Source organism: Mycteria americana, chromosome 5 (genome assembly GCF_035582795.1).
Source record: "Mycteria americana isolate JAX WOST 10 ecotype Jacksonville Zoo and Gardens chromosome 5, USCA_MyAme_1.0, whole genome shotgun sequence".
Classification (NCBI taxonomy): domain Eukaryota; kingdom Metazoa; phylum Chordata; class Aves; order Ciconiiformes; family Ciconiidae; genus Mycteria; species Mycteria americana.
In genome coordinates this window covers 57,424,689-57,436,718 of record NC_134369.1, presented here as the reverse complement: position 1 = coordinate 57,436,718, position 12,030 = coordinate 57,424,689, and the positions used below count along the sequence as shown (strand labels likewise).

The 12,030-nt window shown below is 47.2% G+C and overlaps 1 protein-coding gene across 1 annotated transcript; it reads left to right on the top strand.

Annotated features, from left to right (window-relative positions):
* The first annotated feature begins 9,548 nt into the window (after positions 1-9,548).
* Positions 9,549-11,480, top strand: GSC (goosecoid homeobox). The gene is given in 5 exon segments (XM_075501541.1): positions 9,549-9,866; positions 9,868-9,936; positions 9,938-10,280; positions 10,472-10,731; positions 11,180-11,480. Coding segments are annotated over 5 exon segments (1,143 nt in total). The 3' UTR covers positions 11,333-11,480.
* Positions 11,481-12,030: the final 550 nt, after the last annotated feature.

The following is a 12,030-nucleotide window of genomic DNA, read 5'->3' as shown; positions in this document are numbered from 1 at the left end:
CAGTTTCAAGTGAGAGGTAGACAGCAGCCAGGCTGGCAGAGCAGAGGGAGAGTAAGAGGGGAGTTGTACAGGCTAGAGGGGTTACTGTGACTTGAGCAATCCATAGCATAAGGAAATACAAAACTTATGTGACTTTATGTCCTACGGTTCTCTCTCTTTATAAATAGCACCTTTACTATTGCAGTCACTCTCAGCACAGAATTGTTCCATATTCAGTTAACAGGCAGAAAATTCAACTGCAGGTCCAGAATTAGTGGTGTTAAATTTGTACTTGCTATATTTTCTTTTCTGGATTTTCACAGAGAAATGACACTGGTTCAATCAAGAATGTTTTCAGAATAAATGTATTGGTGGAATTGCTGTGAGCAGACTAACTCCTGGATTACCTGAGATGAGCGAATGCTTCGGTTTTCCTTCTTGAGACTTCTTCTTTGAGACTTCACAACATGCAACACAACTAAGTGTGATATATAGTCCAGAAAATTTAAGGCACAATCTGAAGACTGTCTGTATATCACTCTCTCTTTGAGAACAGAGCAAGCAAATGGCATGCTAAGCTAACATTTGTGTTAACCACAGCCAGTTCTGAACTCACGGCATTCTGTGCACAAGAAAGTCAGATTTCTTTCAACATAGCTCTTTTGAGAGCTTGATGTTCATGTTTAAATCATCTTAGAATTAAGAATCCAGTTGTTGGGGCCAGAGTATAGTCTAGGGAATATATGTACAAAATATTTAAAGTTATTCTCTGGTTTCCCTGGATCTTGCTAATGTTTCAACATGGGCCAGTCTCCTTTTGCTGAATTAGGGCAGGCTGAGGTTAGGAAAACCTAAAATTAGTGGGATTTAAACTCTAATTGCTAGACTAAAGCATTAGTCATCTGGTGACTGATGCCTTAAATGGTTTTTGTAAAGAAAATATTTTACAATCAAAGGAAACCAAAACAGTGCACTACCTGCTTTGGACAGACTGATAATATGTATATTGGAAATTTTTTGGGGCTACAAAGGTTCTGAAAGTTCCCCTAAACTTTTTAAAGTTTTGTCTAAGGTATATTACAAAATGTATATACATTGGAACTTTACATGATACCCGTCATAAGTTTTGCAATGCCTTAAGGTGTGCAAGCAGATGACCTTTCAGATAGATGCCCAAATTAGCAAAGAAAACAGGTAGACATCTCTGTCACCAACTGCTGTTTCAAATCCATCTTCATGCCCTGCTCAAAACAGCAAATTTTGTAACCAGCATGAAATTCAAAGGTCTGGAGCAGCAAAACTTGAGTACAGACATTGACCATGACAGCTGTTACTGGGCTAAAAGTTAGAGTTCTGAAAAGACCTAGAGTCTCAGTAAGACCTTTGCTGCTAAATTGCATACTTTTCCTTATCTTTAGGTCACTTCTTAATATGAAGTGGTAAAAGCCCACAGCTTACTTTAAGGTAAGCCTGCTCTGTGAAACTCTGGGCTTTCTTTAGGAGGATGCAATAAGGTAGGGTATAGGTCTGCAACTCATTGTCTTCTTCAAGCTAGCTGTGCAGATGGTCATGGTACACGTGATGTGATGGCTGAAAGGCTCAAAGTACTCTCAGTACAGAAAGCTTTTCCATGTGCAGATTTAGTGGAGACCAAGAGTGCTCTATAAACTCACATTCTTTGTGCACTAGCTTTCTTGGTTAGATCTGTCCCAAAATGTCTTGTGCCCATTGGATTTTCTCAACGTGATAGCTAATGCTTATTTACTACCCTGAGGTTAAAGCACAGTGAAGAACTGGCCCAAGAAATGCAGATACCCATCCGTCAAAGTTTTGAGGGTATTTAATCCTCAGATCAGTTGCTGATGTATGTTGATGTATCCACTGCAAGAGGCAGAGTGGGGAAAGAGTCATTATTCCCTCTCTCTGAGAATACTTTAGCAATGGCAAAAGTCATGTAACGATTCATCCTCACTCTCAAAAGCATGTTATGCCATGTCAGCACATAAACAAAGAAGATGTCATTGATAAAACTTCTAAAAAAGGAACTATCCCTGACTTTTGGCTGCTTTATCACACTCCTAGCTCAGTTCCTGGTCCGGAATTATATCTAACTGCACACCACACTGACCTCCTGAAACAGGCATCAGGCCGAGACCATGATCTTGCATATCTTACTAAAACTTTGGAACAAATACATCAAGAAAACTCAGAATTTACGTTATCATACAAGAACAGAGCTTCCTTCCAAACCAAAAGGTTGAAGACTGGACTGCATGGAAGCAGTGCATAAGAATCAGAAAGAAAGATTAAATCAAAGGGCAAATGTTCTTATCTTGAAGACAGCTGCAAATGGAGAAATACTGGCATAATATTCCTGATTCATGGGAGCAGATGACATACTTGTTGCCCCAGAATAGTATATAATCCCAAATTATAAAAATTCGTTATATCATGAGATGAGATTCAAAGTGTAAAAAGTATAAGCTGCAAATTATCAACTATAGGTGAACATATATTGCAGGACTTTAAAAATCTAGTCCTGGTTTGGGGATGGTTAGTTAGGAAAGGAATAGCCATAAATTAATCCAGACTTCAGGATAATCATATCTAATTGTAAAGTTTTCTGATGACTTTCAGAAAGGTATCAAAACTCTTAAATGTACCAAAATTACAAATTAAAATGGCTTTAGAAATAGTAAAAATAAACAAACCCAAGCTTTATAATATCATATAAACATAAGTTTGTACTTCTGTCCTCTAGTGTTTTGGGTCTTGCATTCAACCCCGCAAATGACCTTTGCTGAAAATAGGCTGTTGTTTTTTCCCCATAGTGCATAAATTAGAACTCAAATGGGGATATAGTTGACTGACAGTGGTGTGGTTTAATCTAGAGACCTAGATTAAGGTTGATAGCATTAGTAAATAAGTATAATAATTCTTCCACCTCAGTTGCTTCACTGGATGATCCTGTTCTATCTGTCTAATGTAACCACTGGTCACTGAAACTGATTATAGTGATATTATTTATTTCATTAGTTCAAAATATTATCTAACCAACGTAGTAATTTTGTAATTCCTTCTGGCATATTTGCCTGGCTTTCTCTAAGTCTATTACCCTTCATTATATATTTCTCTACTGTAATTATCCAGTTTGGTTTTTTTTTTTTTTACTTTTGACCTTCATTTTTAATATAATTTCCTGTATTTTAAAAAAACTTGAAACCTTCATGTTATGTATCTGGCACACTTCACTCAAAAAAAGTCTATTAGGTTTCAGTCATATGGTGTCTGGGAATGGTAGCGTGACTTTTAGACGGAAGATCCATCTCTCTGTTTCAGTTCTGATTCAAAATCACTGGCAATTACCACACGGACTTCCATAGGTGTGGGATTGGACCCCAGTTCTAGTGCCACTAGAGTAAAAACCGTTAGATTATACTACAGTGATATTCATAAACTCTAAAGCTCAAAAAAACCCCATAGAATTTTCAAAAATACATCATGTGTATGTTACAGAAAACAATGCAATAGCTGTCTTTTGTACAGTAGGCTTATTTATTTTTAAAGCTGACTTTGTTGCTCTAACTCCCTAGAAAAGCCTTTTGAGGCTCTTTGCATTACAAATAAAGGGCTACTTTGGGTGTAATCTCCCAGGGCCTTTTCAGAGAGAGGAGAGGTTCTGGTGGCATTAAGTATCTACAGTTCATACTACAAAGAAGAGCTTTAGCCAATGTAATAATACTTGTGTAGAATGATAAGTGCTGACCACACACAATTTCTGTTGACTTGATTTGTAGCTGTGTATGCTCAGGATCTCTTGTGGTTTAAAATCCAGCGTGCTACATGATGATCCGAAAACTTAGTTCAGTCATTGGAAAACGGCAAATCAACAACAGAGGTCTTACCTTTGCTTTATGTTTGTCAATCAAGAAAGCAGTCTTTTGGTTTTTTTTAATTACTGTACTTATATTTATATAAACTCCAGCATAGACAGAGATCTAATAACATAATGATGCTTAAAATGAGCACTGTTTATGCACATTATGTATAGGAATTAGATACATATCTATATCTACCTATGCACCGTTATATGTGACTGTGTGCATAACATGGGGAATGAGAATTACTCACCCTTACAGAGAAAAATGAAAGTACTAAAAGGTTAGAGTGAAGCCACCTTGTCTTGGAAGCTTGTAAGCACACTGTTACAGTATGGTTGAATTTGCAGGAGAAATCTTGGCCGTTGGCTGTGCTGCAATAGGGAGCCACTTCTAAAACGTGGGTCCGTCACGTGTGTGCAGCAGACTTCTGCTGTGCCAGCCTCTACAGCACATCCCTTGGTGTGAAACTTTTCCTTAACGTAGATGTCCAGATCGTCCCATTTTACTGAGCTTGAGCACATTTGATCACGACATCTTTGAGTAAAGTATCTCACCCAAACTGCATTTGATGGAAAGCAAAATTACCAAGTGGCAGGGCATCCTCCTGTTGACTCCTGCAGCTGCAGTCAAGGACCGGAAATGTTTTCCCACTGTCCCCTTGAAAAGTTGCATTATTTTAAAAGATTCTTCTTTTCAATGATCTGCACAGTTTAGATGTAGATTCCTGTGTTTAGAGAAAAAGTCTTTTTCCTGCTGTATCACTAATGTTATACCTCTTTCTTTGCCAAGTGTGTTGTGTATTGGAATACATATGAACCATGCAAAACCCCTCTCTTTTGCCTTTGTTCACACTCATGGAAACCTTTAAGAGATTCTACTTTCTTCATCAGCTTGCATCACATCAGACTGAATCCATATCAGCTTTTAAATTGCTATAGCTTCTGAATTGTCTACGACAGAATGTGTCTATGTTGACTCGTTACAATTCTGAAAAAAATCACCTCCGACCACTAACAAAAGTGGTAGTGTATCTTGAGAACTCTGTGTATGACAAACTGACATATACAATAAATATGAATGTTACTACAGTAACAGACTGAAATTATATAGTTCATTTAAACCTTTTTCCAACTTCAGCTTAGTCCCAGCTAAAGCACACAGGAAATAAACATATTGAGCTGTCTGGCACCAGGCAACTATCCAGGTCCTGTTCTGTCTAGCACTGGGCTAGGCTTATCCATCCAATCAACATTAGGAGGTTTATTTATGTGAGACATATATTAGTAATAAATGGATTTATTCAGTAGCTTGGTGGATTTATACACGTACAAAATCATTTTAGTTTAAGGAGACTTAAAACTGAGTGACTCCACTACTTTTATGGGCTGTATCCTCAAGCCCTTACGCAAGTTCTATTCTCCTCTTCACAAGGAAAAAAAAAAAAAATTGAAGTCAATGGGATGTTTGCTGGAGCAAAAACTGCAAAAGACTTAGGAACTGGTGAAATGCAAGTGAACACGCAGCTAGCTAAGTGCCAATTCAGAGGATTATGCTATATTTATATACATTTTATGTAATATTCCACATATAAAAGTCCGTTTTAATTTTTACAGACCAAGATAGTCTGTAAAAGAGAAACAACTGGTAGAATTCAGAAGGGATATCTGGGTTTTCTTTATCACACCTATTTGTACTTTGGACAGATTTTTTTCGAAGGCATTAATTTGACGTGCTAGTCAGGTCTGTGCTACGTTGAAGTCTGTTTTCACCGATTTGTCTGTTGTTTTTTAGAAAACAAGACAGAGAATTCGCCTTAGTGCTATGGTTTACCCATTTCAATCAGATAGCGAGTGGCACATTCTCACCTCATTTGCAGTTTTTAATTCCAATTGGACATTTCTTTTGAAATGTCCCTTCTCTTTTTCCCCTTTATGCTGCCACTTGAAAGTTGAAATGTAGCAAGAATGTAATGTTAGGTGCCAGTTTTCTGAATTACAGGGTGACTGCTTTAGCTGATCCCAAAAAGCAAGTGTCTTTTTATACCGCATAAAAGCCTGAAATGTTTACATATCAAAAGGCTATAGGCCAATTTCTGTCAAAATTATACATGAAGTTAAGCAGTACAAGCAATTTATTTAAACACTAGTCATTGTAGAAAAATTCAAAACCATATGCTCTTTTAGCAGTTTTTCACAAATGCATTTGACCCATGACTTGGCAAGACATGCATGCTTCATAATTTACTCTAAATTTCAAATCCCCATGACATTTAAATAAAAGATCTTCATTAATAAAGTTTATATGAATGAAAACTTTAGAAGCTGATATTGTTAGAGGGAAGCTTTAGGAAAAAAGAAAAAAACGCGTTTCTGCCTCGTTTTCAAATGACTGACTTTCCTAATCAGTTCAAGATAAGTTTATTCTGGGAACAAATTACAGTAATTTCGCATTGTATGATTTTTTTTTTTCGGTGAAGTAATGATGCAATCAGTTCGAAACAAACGTGGGGAACGCTGGAGGCTGATGGCACCCGCACGCCAGAGAGGTGCTGCGAAGCGCCGTTTCCGAGAGGGTTTCGCCGCCGGCGACCCACCAAAACCTGCGGTCGGTGCCAGCGGCACCCGCTCGCGTGGGCGGGAGCCGCAGCCGGGGCCCTGCCGCCCACAGCGATCCCGGCCGGGCGGGCAGGGGCGAAGCTCCTCGGTGCCTCCGCCGGGCGGCCCCAGCCGGCGCGGCCCCGCGGCAGCCCCGGTGCCGCTCCCGCCGCCAGGCCGGGCAGAGCCAGCGCGGCGAGGCGGCGCACCGCGCACCCCCGGCTTTATTCCTTAATACCTGACAATGAAAAAACCGGCCGGTTTCTCAACGAGCGCATTTTCATAGACTTGTGTATGGTGATTGCTTTGTATGGAATCGTGTTTGGGTAATAATATTGAAAATCAGTGCCGCGTTTACTTTATTTCATACCTAACAGCTTGCTCTGCCCGGTGCTATACTCCTCTTTAGATCTCTCTTTCAACCCATGCTGTGACCACCCTCCAGTAACAAACAATTGCTTAGCAACACTATGCAGCACAATTTGCTTGCGTTTCATTTGTTATTACAATTTCATCCCGACATTGTGTGACAACTGATTGTTTGTTTAACGCAATTTCACGTTTGCAAAGGTTAGCGAGGAGCGGATGCGAAACGAGAAACGCCGAGGGCAGGTTTCGGGAAGCGGGTATCAAAACTGGGGGGGTCACGGCAAGACTTCTCAGACTAAAACAAAACAAAAGAAAAGAGAACTTCCCCGTGGGGGTGATAAGTTATTTGAGAAAATAATCTCTAATTTAGGAATAAAGGTAAGCAGGGCAGCGTGGTGGATCATCCTTCCACAGAGCCTTCCCGATCGAAAAACTCGTTGGGCAGCCGAGCGCTGGCACAGCCCGGGCGGCGTGCGCCCTGCCGCTGCCCCGGCTGCCCCCGGGGTGCCGCAGCCCCCCTGGGATGCCCACTTTGGCCCCGCCGTGCTGCTTTCACCTGGGAGAAGCCGGACAGGCGCGGAGATGAAGTCCTGCTGCAAGGGATGCTGAGCACCCAAGAAATCGGCCCCGGCGGCGGGCATCCGCATGAGCGGGACTTCAGCGGGGTTACGCGGTTCCCCGGGGAGCGGCAATCTGGGCGCAGGGTGCTGTCCCCGCCGCCCGCCTCCCTCCGCGGCCCGGGCTCCGCGGAGCGCCGGGGCGCGGAGCTCCGCGGGGAGCCCTGCCCTGCGCCGCCGCCCCCGCCCCCAAGCCGCGGCCCGGGCCGGACAGGCGGGACGCTCCCCGCGGAGGCCCCCCGGGGCACCCCCGGAGGAGGTATTCCCCTCCTTGCCGGCGGGAGAGCTGGCCGTGCCCCCGCTCTCGGCATCCCCGCGGGCCTGGCTCTCCCGGGGGCTGCGAGCCCGGCTCGCCCGGAGCCCCGCTCAGCGCCGGGAGCGGCAAAGGCCACCCGGGAGATGCTGCCGCGCGTTGCAGCGGAGCCGCTCGGGACGTGAACGAGCATCCCGATGGCGGGATTAAGCAGCGCGCTGCTCTGCGCGCAGCGGGACCGAGCTGCGCCCGGGGAGTTACCAAAAAAACCCAACAACCCGGCCCAAAACTGCCCCCGAAACCCAACCCCAAGCGAACAAATAAGCAATCAAAAAGTAAGGAAAATGCCCAAAATAGCAACAGAAAACTCCCAAATCTAACAAACAAAAAAACCCCAAACCCTCTGTCAAATAGTTTCACTTTACATCAAATTTGCAAAATTTGCACGAAACTCAGGTCTAAATGCCAAAGGCGGAAAGAAATGGATCGGCAAATAAATTGAAGTAAAGGAAACGATGCTAGTACTGAGTCACATCGCGATGTATTAAGAAAGTGACAATTAAGTCCTGGCGTTCTTTTTCTTTAACGTTCATACGAGTCTTTTGCTAGAAATAGGGTTTTGGTTTAGATCATCCTCAGATGCGGTTTTAAATCCTGGAATACCGAGGAAAGGAAGGATAAAGATAAAGCGCGAGTAAGCGCTAACGAGGATATTCTTTGCTGAGGAAAAATAATGTGTTCCTCGTAAACGGACCCTAATGGCTTGTTTTCATTTCATGCGTACAATTTCCTACCTTCTTTGATGGAGGGTTGATGGGGTAAATAGTCTAATCTTATTCAGTTCACCTCCTGTGGATTCCCAGGGACAGTCGTGACAGACGAAGTATTCTGCAAATCACAAGAGCCAGCTACCAGGAGAGCCAAACCTCTTAATAGGAAGAGTTCTAGGGACTTAAAACTGCTCCATTTTAAATTCACGGAACATGCAAAATATAAAGTTCTCCGTATCACTGCAACTCTATAGGCTTTGTTGTCTAAGCTAGAAAAGGAAAGATTCTTCCTTAAAAAGAGAAGAAAAAGGCACCAGGATGGATCAGAAGCAAATCGGAACACCTACCAGACCCGGGGATTTGCGATGGCACTGGTCTTTAACATTTCCACCTCCTGGCTTGTTTAAAAATATAAAAGTGATACCTGTCTGGATCGGAATCTGTTAAAAAAAAATGTTTACAACATTCACGCGTCCTAGTTCCGCCAGGTGATCTAGGAAAAGAGAGAAAAAACAGTTCATTTACTCAGTGAAGACGTTGCTGCTTCACTGCATAAAGCTTAAATCAGAGGAGCGCACACTGCGCAACGGCCCTTCGGGTCTCCGAGCCGGGGGACGCAAGATCCAAACCCTGCTGCAGAAACACTCGGAGGGGGGGAGTTGCATGGTTGTATCGCAGTTTATTTTTTTTAAAAAGTGCTTCGTAACCAATTCGAAGCATAAATAACGAATCTGAGCTTCAGACAGAGGAAATCGCACCCACTAATGCGAACTAACACGAGCAAAGTAGGTGCATAATAGACAAGGCTAGGAGCTGCTAACCACTTCTGCACAATGGCATTAATAGGATTAACCTGGGCAATTAGCCGGTGCAGCAGAGATCAAGCCTAAATCTGGGGCCTTTCAAAAAAGCCCACTAATGGAAAGGATTACGTTAATTTCATTAATTCTCAATACACAGAGCCGGGCTCCTTTCACTCCTTTGTGTAACCCCCACCTCTTCCCCACCAAAAAGGGGGAGAAAAAACCCCCCCACCAAATCTGGTTTTGTTTGTCATCTGCATATTACCAGGAACTAAATCCAGGATGACGTCGCCTGGGTATAAAAAAGGGAAGAGGTTCAGATGGATTATACTCCGAGCAGCCCTCTGGGCTGAGATCAGTAAACAGGCGAGAGTTGAGGGGGGAAAGTTCCAGGGGTGGATCCTGCGCGCACACGCACACACACACACACGCACACACACATGCACACGCACACACGCGCGCACAGACACACACGCACGCTCTGCCCGCAAGCTGCCCTCGGAAAAAGCTCCGCTCTTCTCGCTCCGAGCCCTTTTTAAAATTTCTCCGAAAAGTTTCGATTTCGTGTCTCTCCGGCCTTGCCCCCCACCCCCCCTCCACCACAACCACCGCCACCTACCCTCCCTCCCTCCCTCCCTCCCCCCGGCCGGTCCCCGCTGCCCTGCCCCGGCACGGTTTGGGGCATGCCTGTGAGCATGTTCAGCATCGACAATATCCTGGCGGCCAGACCTCGCTGCAAGGACTCGGTGCTGCTGCCCCCGAGCGCCGCGCCCGTCGTCTTCCCCAGCCTGCACGGGGACTCGCTCTACGGCAGCGCCTCCGACTACGGCGGATTTTACTCCCGGGCGGTGGCACCCGCCTCCGCGCTGCCGCCGGCGGTCACCGGATCTCGGCTGGGCTACAACAACTACTACTACGGGCAGCTGCATGTGCCGGCGTCCCCCGTGGGCCCTTCGTGCTGCGGGGCCGTGCCGCCCCTGGGCGCCCAGCAGTGCTCCTGCGTCCCCCCTGCAGGTAAGGGTAAGGCGTCCCCGGGCGGGACGGGACGGGGCGGACGGGCTTTCTTTGTTCCCGCAGCCGCGGGGCGGGAGGGGGTGGCGGGGAGCTGGCGGCCCGCGGGAGAGCGGGTGGGCGGCGGGGGGGGGGGGGGGGGGGAGCAGCGATCTGATGCAAAGCCTGTCGTCGTCTCGTCTGTCTGTCCGTAGGTTACGAGGGCACTGGGTCAGTCCTGATGTCCCCTGTTCCCCATCAGATGTTGCCCTACATGAACGTGGGCACTTTGTCCCGGACGGAGCTGCAGTTACTGAACCAGCTGCACTGCAGGAGAAAAAGACGGCATCGGACTATCTTCACTGACGAGCAGCTGGAAGCGCTGGAAAACCTCTTCCAGGAAACGAAATACCCAGACGTGGGCACCAGGGAACAGCTGGCCAGAAGGGTGCACTTAAGAGAGGAAAAAGTGGAGGTATTTTGCTTTCCTTTTCCCCCTCCCAGCCTCTCCCTTTAGCATTTAAACGCGCTCGGACTGGCGGTACCTCGCTGCGGCCCCAGCCCGGCTCCGCCGGCCGCGGCGAGCTGGCGGCGGGGAGAGCAACGGGTTCGCGGGGCGGGGGGGAGAGGGGAAGTTTTTTATCGGTATTTCCAAGCTTCCTTCTGGAGGCGGCTGGCCGAGCCGGCCATACGGCTGTGGGCAAACGTCGAGGGCGGTCGTGCCCCCCGAAGGCCCGCAGCCTTCCCCGGCCGGGTGGCAGCTCCCCTCCGCCTCCCTCCCTCCCTCCCAGCGCGGCCGCCGCACGTCGGCCCCGCCGCGGCTGGCAGCGGCTGCGGGCGAGGCAGGGCGGAGGTCAGTCTGCGGGTCTGCATATTTTTATTTTTATTTGTTTCCCTAATAATTTAATTTCTTAACGTAACAGGTTTGGTTCAAGAACCGCCGGGCAAAGTGGAGGAGGCAAAAGCGATCGTCTTCGGAGGAGTCAGAAAACGCACAAAAATGGAATAAAGCGTCTAAAACGTCTCCGGAGAAGAGACAAGAGGAAGGGAAAAGTGACTTGGACTCCGACAGCTGATACCTCGCAGGGGGGACATTTCCCGTGGACTGTCGGATATGCTCCAGAGGATGCTACTAATCTTGCACAAGCTCTGCCTTGTTGGAGGGGGAAAATATCTGTATATAATGTACAATGCCCCGAGTTGATTTCGTGTAAATAAAATGTGTTGCCGAGGTGTTGCACAGGTAGACGGCGGCGCGTTTGTTCACCCCTGCGCCGCGGCGAGAGGGCCGAGGGGAGGAGGGGAAGGGAGAGCAGAGCAGGGAAGAGGAGAGGAGAGGAGGGCAGAGGAGAGCAGAGCGGCGGTGCCCCGCTCCCCGGGGACCAGGCGCGGCCTTCCCGGCGCAGTTACTTATTTAACGAGGTTTCGCTTAGTTTGAGAGCAAGCGGAGCGCAGCGCGCTGTCAGCCGGGCCCGTCGGTCACCCGCTCGCCGCAGGCCGAGAGGCGATGGCGGATCCTTCACCCCGAAGGAAAGCGGCGGCCGCTTTCCTTCGTTTAGCCTCTCGTCCCCGACGGCAGCGGCCGGGGCAGTCCCGCCGAGGCCGGGCCCGGCCGCGGGTCGCCGGGCCGGCGGGGGGGCCGCGGCCGGGAGCAAACCTCGCTCCTCCTCCGCAGCTCCTCGCTGGGCCGCCCGCGGCGACACCGGCCTGTCCGCCTACCGGACCCCCGCCCAAGCGCTTCTCCCCTGCGGGAGCGCCGGCGGGCAGCCCCCGC